Genomic DNA, 18853 nt, shown 5'->3' with positions numbered 1-18853 from the left:
AATGTGGGGAAATAATTATTGTTTGTTATTACTAAAATGAAACAAGGGTTTTTTTTTTGTTTAGTTGGGTTTTTTTATTTAACAAAAGGAATATTTAAGTTGATAAAGAATGGATAAGGAAAATAAATGTTGCATTTTTTTGGTAAGAAAAATTTCTTCATTTAAAAAAAGAAATTCATGGGTGAAAATTGAATCATGAATTGGATGAATTGTTACCTACGTAATGATTAGTGTTGGCATATTGCCTTGGAATAAAATAAGACGAATAAAACGCTTCTTCATACCACATCCACACCATCGTGGATTATTTTCCGATAACCACAATGTCCTGAAGTATGTCATTTACTGTAATGAAATTATTATCCGCACATAAAATATAAAAGACGTACAGATACAGGATAGTTATATAGTTGAGCCCTTTTGCTATGAGAGAGTGCATGAGAGGGAGAAATGGCCGGACGTCCTTGCACCCAGTTTCTTTTATAATATTAATATTAATCGGTAAGAGTGGACAGTGTTTTTCCTGCTAATTGGTGTGAAAGGCGACACCACCTTAAAAACATATGACTCATTAAAAAAAAAAAAAAACATGTCCCTGTGACCCTTTTTCATTTCTCAGTCTGTCTGCCTGCCCTCGTCTGCTCTTATCCTCCGCTGTCTGTCTCTGACTGATTATCTCCGTCCTAAAGCAAACCTCTATTCTTTTTTTTTTAACCTCACTCTTACATCTTACTCTCGCAAGTTTTTCATCCCTTAAGTGCACTTTGAATCAATCCAGTACTCCTCTGTATCTTTCTCTCGAACCCTAACCCCTGGACCCATCTATCGACTTGTGTTTTGATTCGTATCAGAGTGACCTGCCTATCTCTCTATCGCTTTCTTTTGTCTCTAGGCTCTCTGCACACTGGGAGGAGTTCCCCACCGCCGGGCAGCGTGCCCGAGGAGCAGCAGCAGATTGCACGCCAGGGCTCCTACACCAGCATCCATAGCGAGGGAGAGTTTATCCCTGAGACGCCAGATCCCAACGTGAGTACCTCCTCGAAACCAAACATCTGCCGCTGTTCGCTTTGAAAGCTCGAATTCGTTCAGACTTATCGATGTTTTTCCTGCAGGTCATGGACCCTTTCGGAAGTGCCGATGGTTCGCTTTCTAGCAGCTGCCAGTCTCTGGACCAAGCTCTGGACAGGTGAGAAGAAGCTTGTGCTTTTTCACTGTGTGTGCGCGCGCGCACGCGCGGACTGCACCTCCATGCATAAGGGAATGAATCAGGATGCTGCAGAAGCCGTACAGGAAGTTGCTGACATTGCTGTAGCAACCACAGCCTTATCTGGACGCCTGAGTTCCGGAGTGGTCGCATGCTGCTCTCTCTGTTCAGAGGAAAAGAACAAAGGAAACTGCGAGAGAGAGAGAGAGAATATAAGAAGGAGAAAGTATGGAGGGTTGTAGAAAAAGTATTTAACATTCAATGTTCCTCTGTGGTTGTGTTGAAAGTGACACAGAAAATGGTGTAGTAGAAGCTCAGAGAGAGAGAGAGAGAGACTGAAACCATGCTACCTGCACAAGCCTTATCTGGCCTCTGGCTTTCTGAACAATGTCAGGAAACGAGTGCATGGAAATTTCTTCCCTCTCTCCATGTGCACGCGCGTGTGTGTGTGTGTGTTAGTTATCCGGGGCCTCGTCCCATGCGCCGCTGACGTCATCAGCCTGGAGGCAATAACGCAGATCTGAACAATCCACATCACACGCTGTGACCTTCCGCTCTGACCTTTTTCACGGTCCGTTTTCAAACAATCGCTTTCAGATTTAGACAAAGTGACCCCCGAGCAGGTCAGAAAAATAGAAACAAAGCAAGCTGAGCGGCGATAATAAATCAGGAGTGAAAGGGATAAAGAACTGTAAGCTCTTCCCAGCTGAAGCGCTTTAACACAGATCATCTTTAATTCTGCATGGAGAGGGACTTGATTCTCAGGATCTAGGAACGTTATCGGGAGGATTAGAGTCTCCAGCAGAGCGAGTGAAAGGCTGTCAGTGTGTTTACACAGCGAAGATAAAGTGCAGTGTGGAATCACAGCTCAGTCAGTGATCGTGTCGATACAGACAGAGAAAAGGTTATTATTGTAAATAGACACCTCGCGATATTGTTGGGTTTATTAGGATTTTGAAAATTGTTACTGACGGGTCGTTCATCTCCCTCTACGACTCACAAACTGGCTCATAGTGTTCCACACTTTTCTGGCCACAAGCTTCAGAATCCTGAAGGTTATAAACTGATTCTGTTTCAAACACAAAACCAAACTATTGAACACTAAGTGGACGAGTGTTTCCTTTTCCTTTCGCAGTCCTCCGTTCTCCCAGAACAACCGCGACAACAATTACCTGAACCTCAACTACGACTATAAAGGTAAAGAGTTCTGACGCAGCCGTGTTCGTCATCTCCTCTCTCTTTTTTTCATCTATTCTTTCTCCTCCTTTTTCTTTTCACTCCTCTTCTCTTGTTGTCACTACTTCTCCTTTTTTTCTTCTCGTTTTTCTTTCCTCGGTTTTTCTTACCTTGTCTTCTCATAGTAGCCATTCTGTTCTTTATTTTTCTCCTTTTGTCTGCACATTTCTTTATTTATCCATTTCATTGCCTGTTCTCTTCTTTTTCATTCTTCTTTCCTTTATTGCCTTTTCTCTCTTTTCATCTTGTTTTATTTTCTTTCTGCTTTTCCTCCCAAGTCTTTACTTCTCTTTCCTGTAGCCTTCTCTGCCGTTCTCATTTTCTCTCCTCTTTTCTTCACTTTTTTTTTTAAATCCGCTCTTCTCATCTCTCTTCTTTTCTCTTCTATCTTCTCTTCTCTTTCATCACCATTTTTCTTGGTCCTTTCTTTTCGTTTTTACTCTTGAACAGTGATTAAACAGACCAGGCCTCCTTGATAATAAGATCCTCCCAAACACAGACACACACACACACACACACACACACTCTCCTTTTATTATCTGCACTCTTCTTCTCTGATGTTCTCATTTTCTCTACTCTTTTCTTCACTTTTTTTTTAATCCGCATTTCTCATTTCTTTATTCTCTTTTCATCTCATCTCTCCTCGTCTCTTTTCTCTTCTTTTCTTTTCCGTCTTGTCTTCTCGTCTCTTCTCATCTCATCTCATCTTGTCTCTTCTTGTCTTCTCTTTTCTTCCATCAGCATGTTTCTTGTTCCTTCCTTTTTGTTTTTACTCTTGAACAATGATTAAACAGACCAGACCTCCTTGATAATAAGATCCTCCCAAATGCAGGGACACACACATGCACACCATTCTGTCTCTACAGTCTGTCTCTGGTGTTTCAGTGAGCGTATCTCCATAGAGGCAGGCTGATTTGTTTATTTTGCCTTATGAGTCGATTTTTCCTCTCCTTTCTCCGCTCTGAATGCACACACGGGCGCGTTGCTCTGGGAGACACCACAGAAAACACTCTTCATACAGTCTCCAGCTGCTTTCAATTGCTCCGAACCCAGAGCTAAAGCAGGCAGTGTGTGTGTATACACACACACACACACACACACACACACACACGTTCACTCTGCTTTTTCTGTCTTTCATGTTGGTGATAAAGTGTTTTACAGAGTGACGTTGCTTTCACAAGGACAGTTTTGGCATGTGTAAGAAAATGTGTTGCTGGTTTGTCATAGGCGTTTTTTTTTGGCCGTGGATGAGTGGAGGGTTTTTTTTGGGGGGGGGGCTTAAAGGATAAGGCAACTTTCGTACAAAATCACCACAAATAGATAGATAAATATATAAAGTAATCGATCATGGAATTTATAGAGAAAGAACAGACCGCATAACAGTATCTTTTAACTTTTAATAATATGGGCTTGCGCTGAGCTCAGCGAAGATGCGTTCCGCCATATTGATCTACTGCGTGACGTCATGCGGCCCACCACTGAAAAGAACTCTTCAGTGCTTCATGGTAATAAGGTAAAAAACCAGTACAATCGCTTCTTCAAAGTTTCACCAAATGTTTTTATTTATGCAACTTAAAGCTCATAATACTGTATAACTTTGGTCGAGTAAAAACACGGAGCAAAAACATGGCTGAATCCTGATTGGCTCCTATTTGGATTTGTCCTACCAAGCCTACTGCGCATGCGTGAAGCGTCTCGGCTCGGTTTTCCCTTTCGGGCACTCTCGTTTTCTGTTAGAATTTGGTAAAGAAAAAAAAAAAAAATATTATTTACCAGCTTACCGGGTCCATGAACATAAATCTGACAGCTGACAAGGTCGGGATATAAACGAATCGAATACAAGCCACCCGCCGGGACTCCTTACTGTCATCACAGTGATCTGCTTGTAAACAGTGTTTTCATGGGCCCAGTGACGTCACAGATCAGAGGGAGGCGCATTAACGAAAGATTCTGATTGGTTTATAGTAGGGCTGTCAAAAGATTAATTTTCTTGATCGCAACTAATCTCAGAAATTTTATAGTTAATCGCGATTAATCTTGATTTACTTTGCATGTGTAAAATTGATATTTTGCAGTAAGACCGTTCGAATCTAAAGTTAAACCCACAATGCAAAGTATTTCTGACCATTGTGTCTTAAATTGGAATAAAATGAAGACAGAGACAAAAGCAGAATTTATCTTTTGGCCTTTTTTATTTCAAAAAGAGTGTAGAGAAAGGAAAACAAGTATTAAGAATGAATGACTGGCTACTGCTTGACACAGGGTGCATTTTACTCTCGTCTTGTCGACTTGTCTGTCTGGATGTTTTTTAAATTCAAACAAACCATTCAGAGGTCCAGAAAACCGTTGCTTATCCATCACAAAAGAGGACTAAACTGAAGACAACAGCGTGTCCTTCCATGCCAATGCCAACGACTCGATGGAAACCACACGCTTCCGCTCGAGCTGCCTATGGATGCGTAGAAGGAACAAAAGACTAGCAAACTCGAAATAGCGCGTTTAACCTGTTAGGACTTGGACTGTTTTGGCCTCTAGAGGCCGCTGTTATTTCCTTTTCGTGTCATATTTATTTTGGCCTCTAGAGGCCGCCACTGTTCCTGTGTTTTGTGTTTTTTTTTGTTAATTGCCTGTTAGTCCTAATTATCTTCACCTGTGTCCTTAATTAGTTTGTGTATTTATACCCCTGAGTTCAGTCCTCTTGTCACGGAGTCTTTGTGCTGTTATGTTTATCTCCAGTTTCCTTTGTACTGTGTTTTGTGGATCTTCTGAGCTTTTGCATTTTTGCCTTTTTCTTTTTGAATTATACTCTTTGTTTTGTTTTTTTTTGTTGTTTTTTTTTGTTTTGCCCTGGATTGTATATAGTGTACATAGTATAAATAAACCTTTTGTTACTTTTTCTACTTCCGCCTCACGCCTCTGCATTTGAGTCATTCCCCTGGTGGCCTAGTGGGGGTTTGCTGGATCATCACACCAACGAACCAGGTTCGAATCCCAGCAAAACCCTAACAGAAAGACTCCGTCATGACCGACTCAGCAGAGGCTGCTTCAACTGTCTACCCGGCCAACCTTCAGGGAATTATGGCAGCTTTGACACGCTTCGGAGCGACCATGGACGCTCATGGACGTACGCTCACCAGCCAACGTGAGGCCCTTGCTCGCCACGAGGAACTGCTTCAGCAAATTGGGAAAACCCTGGCACAGCTGACATCTCTGCCTGCATCTCCTGCTCCTGATCCAGTTCCTGCTCCTGATCCAGCTCCCACTCCTGCTCCAGTGCCTCCTGCCATGCTGCCTTCTTCACCTCGCGAACCCAGCCTTCCTGCACCACAGAGGTATGACGGCAAGCACAGTGAGTGCCGAGAGTTCCTTACCCAGTGTCAACTCACCTTTGAGCTTCAGCCTACCACCTACACTACGGATCGCCGCAAGATTGCCTTTGTGATCACCTTATTAGCTGGTAAGGCGCGAGCCTGGGCTACTGCTATCTGGCAAAGACAGGGACCTGAGTGCTTTGATTTCCAGCTGTTTTCTGAAGAGATGCTTCGGGTCTTCGATCAGGCAGACATCAGTACCGACGCAGCCCGAAAGCTCATGTCCATCCGGCAAGGAGGAAGCGTCGCAGATTACGCCATCTCGTTCCGAACACTCGCAGCAGTAAGTGGATGGAACGAGACTGCCCTGGTGTCAGCCTTCCACCATGGTCTGTCTGACCCCATCAAGGACGGTCTGGCCTCTATTGGATGCCCAAGTGACCTCGAAACCCTCATCTCACATGCTATTCATCTGGACAACAGGATGAGAGAACGCCACCAAGCCTTGAGCCCCCCCAGCCTCCCTACCTCTACCTGGAAACCGTCTACCTCCTTCAGTGACTGTCCAGAACCCATGCAAGTGGGTCGTACTCGCCTCTCCGCATCTGAGAGGGAGCGCAGAAGGAGGGACAAGTGCTGCATCTACTGTGGCAAGCCTGGTCACTTCCGAGCATCATGTCCCGAACTCTTGGGAAAAGGACCGCCCCGTCCAGCCGAGGGAGGGTTGTGATGGGGCCTACCCTCTCTCCCGGACTCCCTGGCCAAGGAATCTACATCCCGGTCTCCATTTCCTGGGGTGAGTCTGTCCACTCTTGTCAAGCTTTGATAGACTCAGGGGCGGCTGGGAACTTTATGGATATTCACTTCGCCCAAAGCATCAATATACCTACTGCACCTCTTGAAGTCCCTCTGTCTGTGTCTGCCCTCGATGGCCAAGCGTTAGGTGATGGAAGAGTCACTCAAGTTACTTCTCCAGTCTTCCTCCAGTCTCAAGGTCACAAGGAAGAAATATCCCTGCACCTGATTCCTTCACCTGAGTTCCCAGTTATTCTAGGCCTTCCTTGGCTTACTCGCCACAACCCTCGAATAGACTGGGTAACAAGCCAGGTTGTGGAATGGGGCCCTGCATGCCATGCCTCTTGTCTGCTCTCTAGCTCTCCTGTGTCTCCTGCCGAGCCCCCTGATCTCACCGAGTTATCTCAAGTTCCCACAGAGTACTGGGATCTCAAGGAGGTATTCAGCAAGAGCAGGGCCGCCGTTCTTCCTCCGCACCGGGCCTACGACTGTGCGACTTGCTCCCTGGGACTACCCCTCCTCGTGGCAGACTGTTTTCCCTCTCTCAGCCAGAACGCAAGGCTATGGAGGAATACCTTAAAGATGCCCTGGTCTCTGGGTTCATTCGACCCTCCACCTCACCTGCTGGTGCCGGCTTCTTCTTTGTCGGCAAGAAGGATGGGGGGCTTCGACCATGTATTGACTACAGGGGCCTGAACAAGATCACTGTGCGCAACCGATATCCCCTTCCGCTGATGTCCACTGCTTTCGACCTGCTCCAAGGCGCCACCGTCTTCACCAAGTTGGACCTACGGAACGCATACCACCTCATCCGTATCCGACAGGGAGACGAGTGGAAGACTGCCTTTAACACCCTGTCTGGGCACTACGAATACCAGGTGATGCCCTTCGGACTCACCAACGCACCAGCTGTTTTTCAGGCCCTAATCAACGACGTCTTAAGGGACACGATTAACCTGTACGTCTTTGTCTACCTCGATGACATCCTTATCTTTTCCAAGACCATGCAGGAGCACCGCCACCATGTCCGCCAGGTTCTCCAGAGGCTGCTACAGAACAATCTGTTCGCCAAGGCCCAGAAATGCGAATTTCATGTTCCCGAGGTCTCCTTTCTGGGATTTATTGTACGGACAGGCCAACTCCAAATGGACCCTGCCAAGACCCTGGCCGTCCGGGACTGGCCTACTCCCAAGTCCGTTAAGGAGGTTCAGCGGTTCTTAGGATTCGCTAACTTCTACCGCAAGTTCATCAGGAACTTCAGTTCTGTGGCAGCACCCATGTCAGACCTCACCAAAGGGACAGGTGGATCTTATGGCTGGTCTCCTCAGGCAGAAAAGGCGTTCAAAGACCTCAAGGCCCGCTTCTGCACGGCACCCATTCTGGTCCTCCCGGACACCTCCCAACCATTCATCGTGGAGGTGGACGCCTCGGACAGTGGTGTCGGTGCGGTACTCTCTCAACGTTCGGAAGGAAAGCTGCACCCCTGCGCTTACTTCTCCCACCGCCTGAGTCCTGCGGAGTCCCGGTACGATGTGGGGGATCGAGAACTGCTAGCGGTCAAACTGGCCCTTGAGGAGTGGAGGCACTGGCTGGAGGGAGCGCAACATCCATTCCTGGTTTGGACTGACCACAAGAACCTGGAGTACCTCCAGCAAGCCAAGAGACTGAACCCACGACAGGCTAGGTGGGCCCTGTTTTTCAGTCGGTTTGACTTCACCCTCTCGTACCGTCCCGGCTCCAAAAACACCAAACCTGACGCACTGTCCAGGCTGTTCTCTGCCACTAACAGGGAGAATGAAGTCGGGCCTATTATCCCGGTGTCCCGGATTGTGGCCCCTGTCCGCTGGGGTATTGAGGAGGCTGTTCGACGAGCCCAACGCCAGGACCCCGGTCCTGGGACGGGGCCACCGGGCCTCTTGTACGTCCCACATCAAGCCCGGGCCAAGGTTCTCCAGTGGGGTCACTCTTCCCCTCTCACCGCCCACCCGGGAGCTCGGAGGACCCTGGACTTCCTGAAAAGACACTTCTGGTGGCCTAACATGGAGCAGGAAGTAAGGTCATTTGTCCTGTCCTGTGAGGTTTGCACCAGAACCAAGAACCCACGACAGCGTCCCCAGGGTCTCCTGCATCCTCTGACCATTCCTCGGCGTCCCTGGTCCCACGTGGCAGTCGACTTCATCACGGGTCTCCCTGAGTCACAAGGTAACATGGTCATTTTGGTCATTGTTGACAGATTCTCCAAGGCCTGCCGCTTCATACCTCTGTGCAAACTCCCCTCTGCTCTTGAAACAGCGAAACTTATATTTAATCATGTCTTCCGAGTCTTTGGTCTTCCACAGGACATCGTCTCAGACCGAGGGCCCCAGTTCTCCTCCCGAGTGTGGCACGGGTTCTGCAAGGTCATCGGAGCCACTGCCAGCCTCTCCTCTGGGTTTCACCCACAGTCCAATGGTCAGACGGAGAGGCTCAACCAGGACCTGGAAACCACCCTGCGAGGCCTGGCTATGGATAACCCGACATCGTGGAGCACCTGGCTGCCATGGGCAGAGTACGCCCACAACACCCTGCAGTCATCGGCCACCAAGCTGTCGCCATTCCAGTGCCAATTCGGGTTCCAGCCACCTCTGTTCCCGGACCAGGAGGAGGACGCGGGGGTGCCCTCGGTCAACCAATATGTGAGACGGTGTCGCAAGACCTGGAGCAAGGTCAGGAAGACCCTCATACAGACCTCCAGAACCAACCAGACTCAGGCCAACCGCCACAGAAGACCTGCACACACTTTCCGCCCTGGGCAGCGGGTTTGGCTGTCCACTAAGGACCTTCCGCTGCGGGTGGAGAACTGCAAGCTTGCTCCTCGCTACATTGGCCCCTTCAAGGTGGTGCGCAGGGTGAACCCTGTCTCCTACCGGCTCCAGTTGCCCCGGACTCTGAGGATCAACCCCACTTTCCATGTTTCCCTGTTGCGGCCTGTACTGACGTCTACGTATGCCCCTGCCCCTAGGAACCCCCCACCCCCCCGCATCTTCCAGGGGCAGACTGTGTTCACTGTGCATCGCCTGCTTGACTCCCGCCGGGTCCGCGGCGGGTTGCAATATCTGGTGGACTGGGAGGGCTATGGTCCTGAGGAGCGCTGCTGGGTTCCTGCTCGGGATGTCCTGGATAAAGAACTGTGTCGGGACTTCCATTCGGCCCATCCGGATCGCCCTGGGAACGTCAGGAGACGCTCCTAGAGGGGGGGGTCCTGTTAGGACTTGGACTGTTTTGGCCTCTAGAGGCCGCTGTTATTTCCTTTTCGTGTCATATTTATTTTGGCCTCTAGAGGCCGCCACTGTTCCTGTGTTTTGTGTTTTTTTTTGTTAATTGCCTGTTAGTCCTAATTATCTTCACCTGTGTCCTTAATTAGTTTGTGTATTTATACCCCTGAGTTCAGTCCTCTTGTCACGGAGTCTTTGTGCTGTTATGTTTATCTCCAGTTTCCTTTGTACTGTGTTTTGTGGATCTTCTGAGCTTTTGCATTTTTGCCTTTTTCTTTTTGAATTATACTCTTTGTTTTTTTTTGTTTGTTTGTTTTTTTTGTTTTGCCCTGGATTGTATATAGTGTACATAGTATAAATAAACCTTTTGTTACTTTTTCTACTTCCGCCTCACGCCTCTGCATTTGAGTCATTCCCCTGGTGGCCTAGTGGGGGTTTGCTGGATCATCACACCAACGAACCAGGTTCGAATCCCAGCAAAACCCTAACATAACCGAAAATGAGTTTAATTAATACAACCAGAGGAGCTGCATGTGGATGGTAGAAGTGCGGAAAATGCTGGTAAACTCTGATCGCGATTAAAAAAAATATTCGCGATCACAATTTACATTAATCTAATCGCGATTAACGCGTTAATATTCCCAGCCCTAGTTTATATTTGCCCACAATCTCAAAATGGCTGCCTCCTCCAACTTCGCCTCCTCTGTGTCAATTCATGATTTCAAAGTTAAAAATATTTTTTCATGTTTGATATATAATGGAAATAATTAACGGAATTGATTACGTATATGTTTTTCTCCTATTACACACACTGTACAAAAGTTGCCTTATCCTTTAATGCAAGAATTGCAGCCAGAACAAGCTGTTCATATGAACAAAAAATATTCAAACTGTTTTATTCTTTAGAATGCAGGATACAGCAATAAAATAAAAAAAGAAGAGGCATTCTTCATTTCTGGAAAGGATTTAGCATTTTAGCAAGGCTAAGTGTCATGGCGTTCTCAGGCACGCTGACAGAATGAGGTGCCGAGACTCAGTAGCTATGAATCTTTATGGATTAGCTCTGTATTGTACAGCTCTGAATTTGAGCAACAACGTCAAATAGTTCCTCCGTCATCTTTAACATTTGATGTGAATAGCTAAAGCTCCGCCCCAGACTTTCTCCAACTGGCTAATCCATAGTCCACGTACATCCAGACAAAATATTTCAAAGGACGTACGTTGTCTTGAACACGTTTTTGTGCTTGTGAGAGCAGTCTTTGTGTAGCCTCAGTTTGTGTCCTTGTTTCATTTTGTTCACACAATAAAGCCTGTTTTTTACCGTGTTCATGTGCAGCGTTTACTGTTTCTGTACATTGTCTGAGCTCTGTGTCTCGCTGCTCCCCCTGCAGGCCGACACGGGAAGCACGGGACTTTCCCAAGGCAGTTCCACTTAACCAATCGCAGCAAGGACTACGGTGACGGTAAGTTCCTTCATACAGTGTGATTATATACACTTTATACTACAGCACTGTTCAGGTCTCCCTTCTGATTACTTGGAACATGGCGATTCATTTATTATAACGGCAGCTCCGACAGTCGTTCAGACAAATTCAAGGCAAGTCACAGGTTTCTATTCATGTGCTCGTTCTAAAACGTTGTTTCTATAGCAACACCTTACACAGGAACTTGTATGACATACACTGTACAGAAACTGATATTCCCAGTTTTACGTTTAAGTGTGTGAGAGAGAGTGTATGTTATTTAGCAGAGTTAAACCTGATTTTCATACATTTAAGCCTGCACGCGCTCAGTCTTCTTTGTGTGAGCCGAGTGTGTGTTGTGCTCTCTCAGTACTTAACCTTGGCCAGCACTGATATGTTTTCCCTGAGGATGGAACACAGTGTGTATCAAAACAGTGGTGTGTGTGTGTGTGTTCCTGATTTGTGTTTCCCCTGACTGTATCAAAACAGCAAACCAAGAGCTGCTTCCTGTGTAGGGGACAAGCATGGGGGGCAGATGGAGAGGAAGGAAAATCAGAGCTTAGAAAAATTCCAAGAGCAAAAAAAAAAAAAAAATCATATTAAATAGTGTGCTGAGAGACACAGAGGCCATGCCTCCTTTCACTGAGAATGACAGGCACAGAGGCCACGCCTCCTTTCACTGAGAATGACAGGCACAGAGGCCACGTCTCCTTTCACTGAGAATGACAGGCACAGAGGCCACGCCTCCTTTCACTGAGAATGACAGGCACAGAGGCCACGCCTCCTTTCACTGAGAATGACAGGCACAGAGGCCACGCCTTCTTTCACTGAGAATAACAGGCACAGAGGCCATGCCTTCTTTATTGGTTGAGACAGGCACAGAGGCCACGCCTCCTTTCACTGAGTGTGACGGGCACGGAGGCCACGCCTCCTTTCACTGAGTGTGACGGGCACGGAGGCCACGCCTCCTTTCACTCAGAGTGACTGGCATAGAGAAGGTGTGGTCTTGCATGTCCGTACCAGAGGCCATGCCTACTTCAATGAAACTGACAGGACCAGAGAAGAATATTTGGAGAAGCCATAGCCTAATGGTTAGCGAAACAGCCTTGGGGCCAAAAGGTTGCTGGTTTGATTCTCTGGACTAGCAGGAATGGCTGAAGTGCCCTTGAGCAAGGCACCTATCCCCAAGCTGCTCCCCAGGCTGCTCTAGGTGTGTTGTATGTCGCTCTGGATAAGAGCGTCTGTTAAATGCCATTAATGTAATGTAATGTAAGAAGGCCCCTTCTGTGGACCTGACAGGCCGAGTGAAGGAGGTGCGGTATTCTCCGTCAGTCCCAGAAACTACGCACCCCATCCTCCCAAGTGAAACCAGGTGTAGTCTCCTCTTTCATGCCTGTAAGACATGCCCCTTTAATTAAACTGACAGTTCTCTGTCAGTCCTATAGACCACACCCCTTCAGTGAATGTGATAGTTTTGTCAAAGGAAGTGCAGTTTTCTCCATCAGTCCCTAAAGACATGCCTCCTTCTGTGAAACTGTCCCCGTATAGGAGGCGTGGCCCTTTTACAGAATCTTGTATGGAATTTGACAAATTTTCAGGTTTTTAGAATTGTTACGTAAAATGCTTCTCAATGAATAAGTCAAATACATTCAACCCAGGCGGCACGGTGGTGTAGTGGTTAGCGCTGTCGCCTCACAGCAAGAAGATCCGGGTTCGAGCCCCGTGGCCGGCGAGGGCCTTTCTGTGCGGAGTTTGCATGTTCTCCCCGTGTCCGCGTGGGTTTCCTCCGGGTGCTCCGGTTTCCCCCACAGTCCAAAGACATGCAGGTTAGGTTAACTGGTGACTCTAAATTGACCGTAGGTGTGAATGTGAGTGTGAATGGTTGTCTGTGTCTATGTGTTAGCCCTGTGATGACCTGGCGACTTGTCCAGGGTGCACCCCGCCTTTCTCCCGTAGTCAGCTGGGATAGGCTCCAGCTTGCCTGCGACCCTGTAGAAGGATAAAGCGGCCAGAGATAATGAGACGAGATGAGACATTCAACCCCAAAAATGAAAAGGATTAAATCAAACACACATTTTTTGTTTTGTAAATAAAGTTTGAATAAGAACTCCTAAACAAGTGACTGAATGTTATTGAAAAAAAAAACCCCTCTGACCCTGAAACTCCTGTGATCAGTTACTTCATGTTTCTGCTTGAATTCCCACTGTACCGTTCCTTAATAATTAAAGTTGATTAATTGAAAGAGTTGGTTTTTTTGTGTGCGTGTTTGTGTACTTGTCAGGTCGTAGCACATTCCCACGCAGCTTCATGCCACAGGAGAACCTGTTCCAGCTGGTGCCATCGAGCCGCACACGCAGCTACAACGGAGACAGCACGCTGCCGTACAGTGGAGACCTGCACTCGCTCGGCTGGAGCGAAAAAAGCAGCCAGCGCAGTACTGCTAAATGTGAGAACACACACACACACACACAATCATTCTTTTGTACAAACTGGTCGTGTTACATCATGCCATGAATGAAGCAGGCTCAAGCGAAACAGCCATGATTTCCTGAAACGAAGTGATCCTATGACGATGGCAATTAAATTGATTGAGGCATAGTTTGGGTTCTTTCTTCCTTAAAATACCATGAGTGTGGTGTTTTTAACAATTACAACAATTTAATAGACTATTTGTTAATATTCTCGTTCCAGCAAGTTACTAAAAATAGTCTAGATACATCTCTAAAAAAATCTTTAAAAAAGAACCAATAAATATGCATGAATATGCAAATTAGGTATCTTCCTGTAACACTGAATATTTTTTTACAAGATTTGGATTGTGTTACTGAATCTATATTTGTTAATCTAAAATCTATATAAGGGGCGGCACGGTGGTGTAGTGGTTAGCGCTGTCGCCTCACAGCAAGAAGGTCCGGGTTCAAGCCCTGTGGCCGGCGAGGGCCTTTCTGTGCGGAGTTTGCATGTTCTCCCCGTGTCCGTGTGGGTTTCCTCCGGGTGCTCCGGTTTCCCCCACAGTCCAAAGACATGCAGGTTAGGTTAACTGGTGACTCTAAATTGAGCGTAGGTGTGAATGTGAGTGTGAATGGTTGTCTGTGTCTATGTGTCAGCCCTGTGATGACCTGGCGACTTGTCCAGGGTGTACCCCGCCTTTCGCCCGTAGTCAGCTGGGATAGGCTCCAGCTTGCCTGCGACCCTGTAGAACAGGATAAAGCGGCTAGAGATAATGAGATGAGATGAGATGAAATGAAAATCTATATACTCAGAGTGAAGCATTTAACATACACCACCATTTTTAAAAAATGAAATTTTTTGAATGCAAGAGTCCATAAAAAGGCAACTCCAGTAGTATTAGTAACAGTTGGTTTTCATTCTAGTTAGAATAATGAACATATTAGATAAATATTTACTTGTGACTCATTTTTATTCTTTTTACGCTGACCAGAGTTTATAGGTTGCATCTAATCAGGAGAGACATGCTGTTGAAACAATTTTTTTTTAATTATTGTGATTTAATCAAAAAAATTGATGACTAACTGTTAAGAGAGTGTTAGAACTCTGGGTTTCTTCATGACTATAAAAATAGAACAACAATGGTTCAGCAGTTTGACTCCAGAAATGACACTGATTTGAAGCTCTTGATGTTCAGATGATTCATGGTCTGGGAGTGCAGACAACAGAATAGCTCGCAGTCAGCAGGTCTGTTCTCTATAAAGCAAATGTAAATCAGTGTGATTCTATAAATCTGGATGAGATTAAGTTTGAGAATGATTTGCGGTTTGATGGTGCAGCCTGTGGGTCTGTGTGTGGAATGTTGCTACCGTGCTCACGTCACTGTGGTGTGTGTGTGTGTGTGTGTGTAGCGCCGCGGGCACCAGTGAACTGGCGTCAAGGGAAGCTGTTGGGGCGTGGAGCCTTCGGCGAGGTTTACCTCTGCTATGACGCTGACACGGGTCGAGAGCTTGCTGTTAAGCAGGTGCCCTTTGACCCTGATTGTCAGGAGACCAGCAAGGTAAGCAGGACCAAGACCTTCCTCATCTATTATCCAGACAATACATATCTTCTGCATAAACTATAGCCAAAATCTCCAAAATTGTGTCACTCAGCAAAATGTACCATATGGTCTCTTCTTCATTTAAGTTACAGAGATGTAGAGTTTGATGTTACGAAAAGAACCACCAGGCAAACCTCATTCCCAAATCACCACGATCTGCATCGGATGTGCCTCAATCCAATGTGTTGATGTAGTTTTAACATTATCTAGTGCTATATAGCATATTTGAATACAGGTTTATTTACATATGTGTACAGTTGTGGTCAGATGTTTACATACAGTGACATGAATGTCATGGCAATATTTGGGCTTTCAGTAATTTCTTTGAACTGTTCTTTTTCTGTGGCAGATTGATTGTACAGCATACATCTTTAATAAAAAAAAAAAACACTAGAATTTGGTGCACAAGTTTTAATTTCCTTTGGGTTTTCTGAAATCAACACAGGGTCAAAATTATACATACATGGTCAAAAATGTACATACTCTCACTTAGATTATTAATTCAGAAGTGCTGAAACTTCCAAAATGTCTCTTGTCTTGCCAAGTCTCTTAACTTCCTGTTAGTGATCATGATTGACTACAGCTGGTAGCTTCTCTGTGCCTGCATAAAAAGGGTTTGTTTACAGCACTCATTGGATTGACCAACACACAGTAAAATGAGGAAGTCCAAGGAGCTCGGTGCAGATCTGAGAAAGAGGATTGCAGATATACACAACTCCGGAATGTCTTTTGGAGCCATTTCTAAACAACTGCAGATCCCAAGATCAGCTCAAACAACTGTATCCAAGTTATTGTGAGGTGTAGTCACTTTGCTTCAAGAAAACCCAAACTGTCACCCTCAGCTGAAAGGAAATTTATTTGGGTGGTCAGGAACAACCTGGGAACCACCATGGCACAGCACTGCCATGAACTGGCAGCTGATGGATCACTGTCTACAGTTGACACCTTCAAGCTTAACTAAAGTTTGAAGCTGACCACATGGACAAAGAAAAAGCCTTCTGGAGGATAGCTGTATGGTCAGATGAGACAGAGATTGAGTTGTTTGGCCACAATGACCACCATGTACAGAGGGACACTGTACCAGCTGCTGGTGGTGGTAGGATCATCATGCTCTGGGGCTGTTTTGCTGCCAGCGGAACTGGTTCATTGCACGAAGTGGATGGAATAATGAAGGAGGACGACTACCTCAGAATTCTTCAGCATAAACCATCAGAAACTTGAACACGACTTGGGAGTTACAACAGGACAATGAACCCAAACACGCATCAGAGCTGGTTGTGGAGGATAAAGCAGGCTAATATTAAGCTTAAAACAAGTCCTGACTTCAACCCTATTGAAAATATATGGACCGTGCTTCTAAATCGAGTCCATGCCAAGAAAAAAAAAAAATTTCATTGAACTCTACCAATTCTACTATGAAGAGTCATGAAATATCCAACCAGAATTCTTCCAGAAGCTTGTTCATGGTAAACAAAAATGTTTGGTCAAGGTGAATCTTGCGAAGAGACATTTTACCCAAATATTAGGTGTGCTGTATGTATAATTTTGACCCTGTATGTATAATTTTGACCCTGTGTTTGATTTCAGAAAACCCAGAGAAAATTAAAACTTGTGCACCAAATTCTAGTTGTTGCGGGGTTTTTTTTTTTTTTTTTTTTGGTTGGTTGGTTGGTGGGTTTTTTTTTTTAGTTAAAGATGTATGCTGTACATTCTGCCACAGAAAAAGAACAGTTCAAAGAAATGACTGAAAGCCCAAATATTGCCATGACATTCATATCCAAGATGACATTCATGTCACTGTATGTAAACTTCTGACTAGGGATCGACCGATATGTTTTTTTCAGGGCCGATACCGATACCGATTATTATGGAATTGGGATGCCGATAACCGATATGTGCAACCGATAAATGTAAACATTATAATTCACATGAAATCAAACATAGCACACACTGAGACAGACCTTCATATCCATGAAATGTATGTTTAATTGTAAAATTGAACATGAAATTTTGTGCAGGGAGATGCCAGCAGCATTTGTACAATAAAGTCAAACATTAGTTAGAATAAAATGAGAAATAAAATAATAATAAAATAAATATTCACCAATAAAAAAAATAAATCACTCCCTACTATATTACAGCTCATCATTTTCAGTGGAAAATAAATGAAAATACACTCTGGATTCTTTTACACTAAGAACTAAGTAAGACTTACCAACTTCAAGTAGTTTTTAAATAACAAATCAAGTGTAGGGAGCTGCCTGCAGCATTTTTTAAAAAGTAAAATCAAACATAAAGTAGGCGATCACTCCCTATTATGTCACAACTTAACAAGTAACCATCTACATTCTAATGCTTTTAATGCCCAAGCCTAATATTCCCAATTTAGGAGGATTATATTGTAGTGAAGGAAGCATTACATGTAGTTTCAGCGAGACTAGTTGGTTGTAGGCTAATTCAAGTGCTTCCTTCCGTAAGCTAAGTTTGCCTGGCTACACAGATGCAAATGGACAATTTTAACGAGTAGTAGATGAAGAATGTAAACATATAATGATGTTGTGCTTTTGCAACTTGTGTGTTTGTGACTTATTGCGGCAAAAGCAGCGTGTCCTTACCTTGAAGTGGGATCTGCTTCTGCCCGAGTGCCCATACGGCCGCCTTGAAACAGTTCACAGCGTTTAGCTACACGTGTTGATTGGCTGTATCCCTTGTGCCGCTTCTGCCCGAGTGCCCGTACAACCGCCTTGAAACAGTTCACAGCGTTTAGCTACACGTGTCGATTGGCTATATCTCTTGTGCCAAACAAATCAGATGTTGCGGTGGGCGGGACCGTGTTCTTGAACTCAAAGAGGCAAGTGCAGGAAAGGACGTGCAGTGACGGTCGCGTTAGGAACGAAATGGCTGCAAAAAGGCATGTTATCGGCATATCGGTGGAAATTATGGCCGATACCGATAACCCTAAAAATGCAGAATATCGGCCCGATATATCGGCCAGGCCGATTATCGGTCGACCCCTACTTCTGACCACAACTGTATGTATTACTAAAGCACTGAAGTGAGCATATGTAATTTTCCTGGTGAGGAATCGAGTACCGAGAACCCTTCTGCAACTAGTAATCAAGAGCCGAGCTGAGAAAGAGCCAGTGAGTGAACCAGTCAGCCCGAGAGGAAATCAGAATGATCTGCGGTCATGCGCAGCAGATTACTGAATTCAGTTTATCGTTCTTTTATTTCTGTGCGAGAGCAAGGACAAAAAAATGTAAGCACAGTAATAATGCTCTAATGCTATTTGTCCCACTGCTGTTATTATTTAACAATATGTCATACTGAATTGGTTGTTAGGAACCACAAATACAGTAAAAACAAACAAACGTGACATGGTGGTGTAGAGTATAAAATTAGCTATGTTTCTTTTGCGCTATGCCTCCAGTTCTCTTTGGAGAAGAGTCATTTCTTGTTGCCTACATTACCCAAGCTACTACAGTATTTCTTCCACATCTTTCCGTATTTCTTCTTTTTCTTGATGTCAATTGATAGAC

The 18853-nt window shown here is 45.3% G+C and overlaps 1 protein-coding gene across 3 annotated transcripts in view; it reads left to right on the top strand.

Moving 5' to 3' along the window:
- map3k22 (mitogen-activated protein kinase kinase kinase 22) overlaps positions 1-18853 on the top strand; it is a 108527-nt gene that overhangs the window by 68429 nt on the left and 21245 nt on the right. For all 3 annotated transcript variants that reach the window (XM_060899885.1, XM_060899886.1, XM_060899884.1), the window contains 6 exons: positions 893-1026; positions 1113-1186; positions 2340-2401; positions 11192-11263; positions 13545-13709; positions 15124-15272. In XM_060899885.1, the coding sequence (XP_060755868.1) occupies positions 893-1026; positions 1113-1186; positions 2340-2401; positions 11192-11263; positions 13545-13709; positions 15124-15272 (656 nt within the window). The remainder of the gene's footprint in view (positions 1-892; positions 1027-1112; positions 1187-2339; positions 2402-11191; positions 11264-13544; positions 13710-15123; positions 15273-18853) is intronic.

This window comes from Neoarius graeffei, chromosome 19 (assembly GCF_027579695.1).
Source record: "Neoarius graeffei isolate fNeoGra1 chromosome 19, fNeoGra1.pri, whole genome shotgun sequence".
NCBI lineage: Eukaryota > Metazoa > Chordata > Actinopteri > Siluriformes > Ariidae > Neoarius > Neoarius graeffei.
Note: the sequence above shows the minus strand (reverse complement) of the source record. Positions and strands in the feature narration are given on the sequence as shown.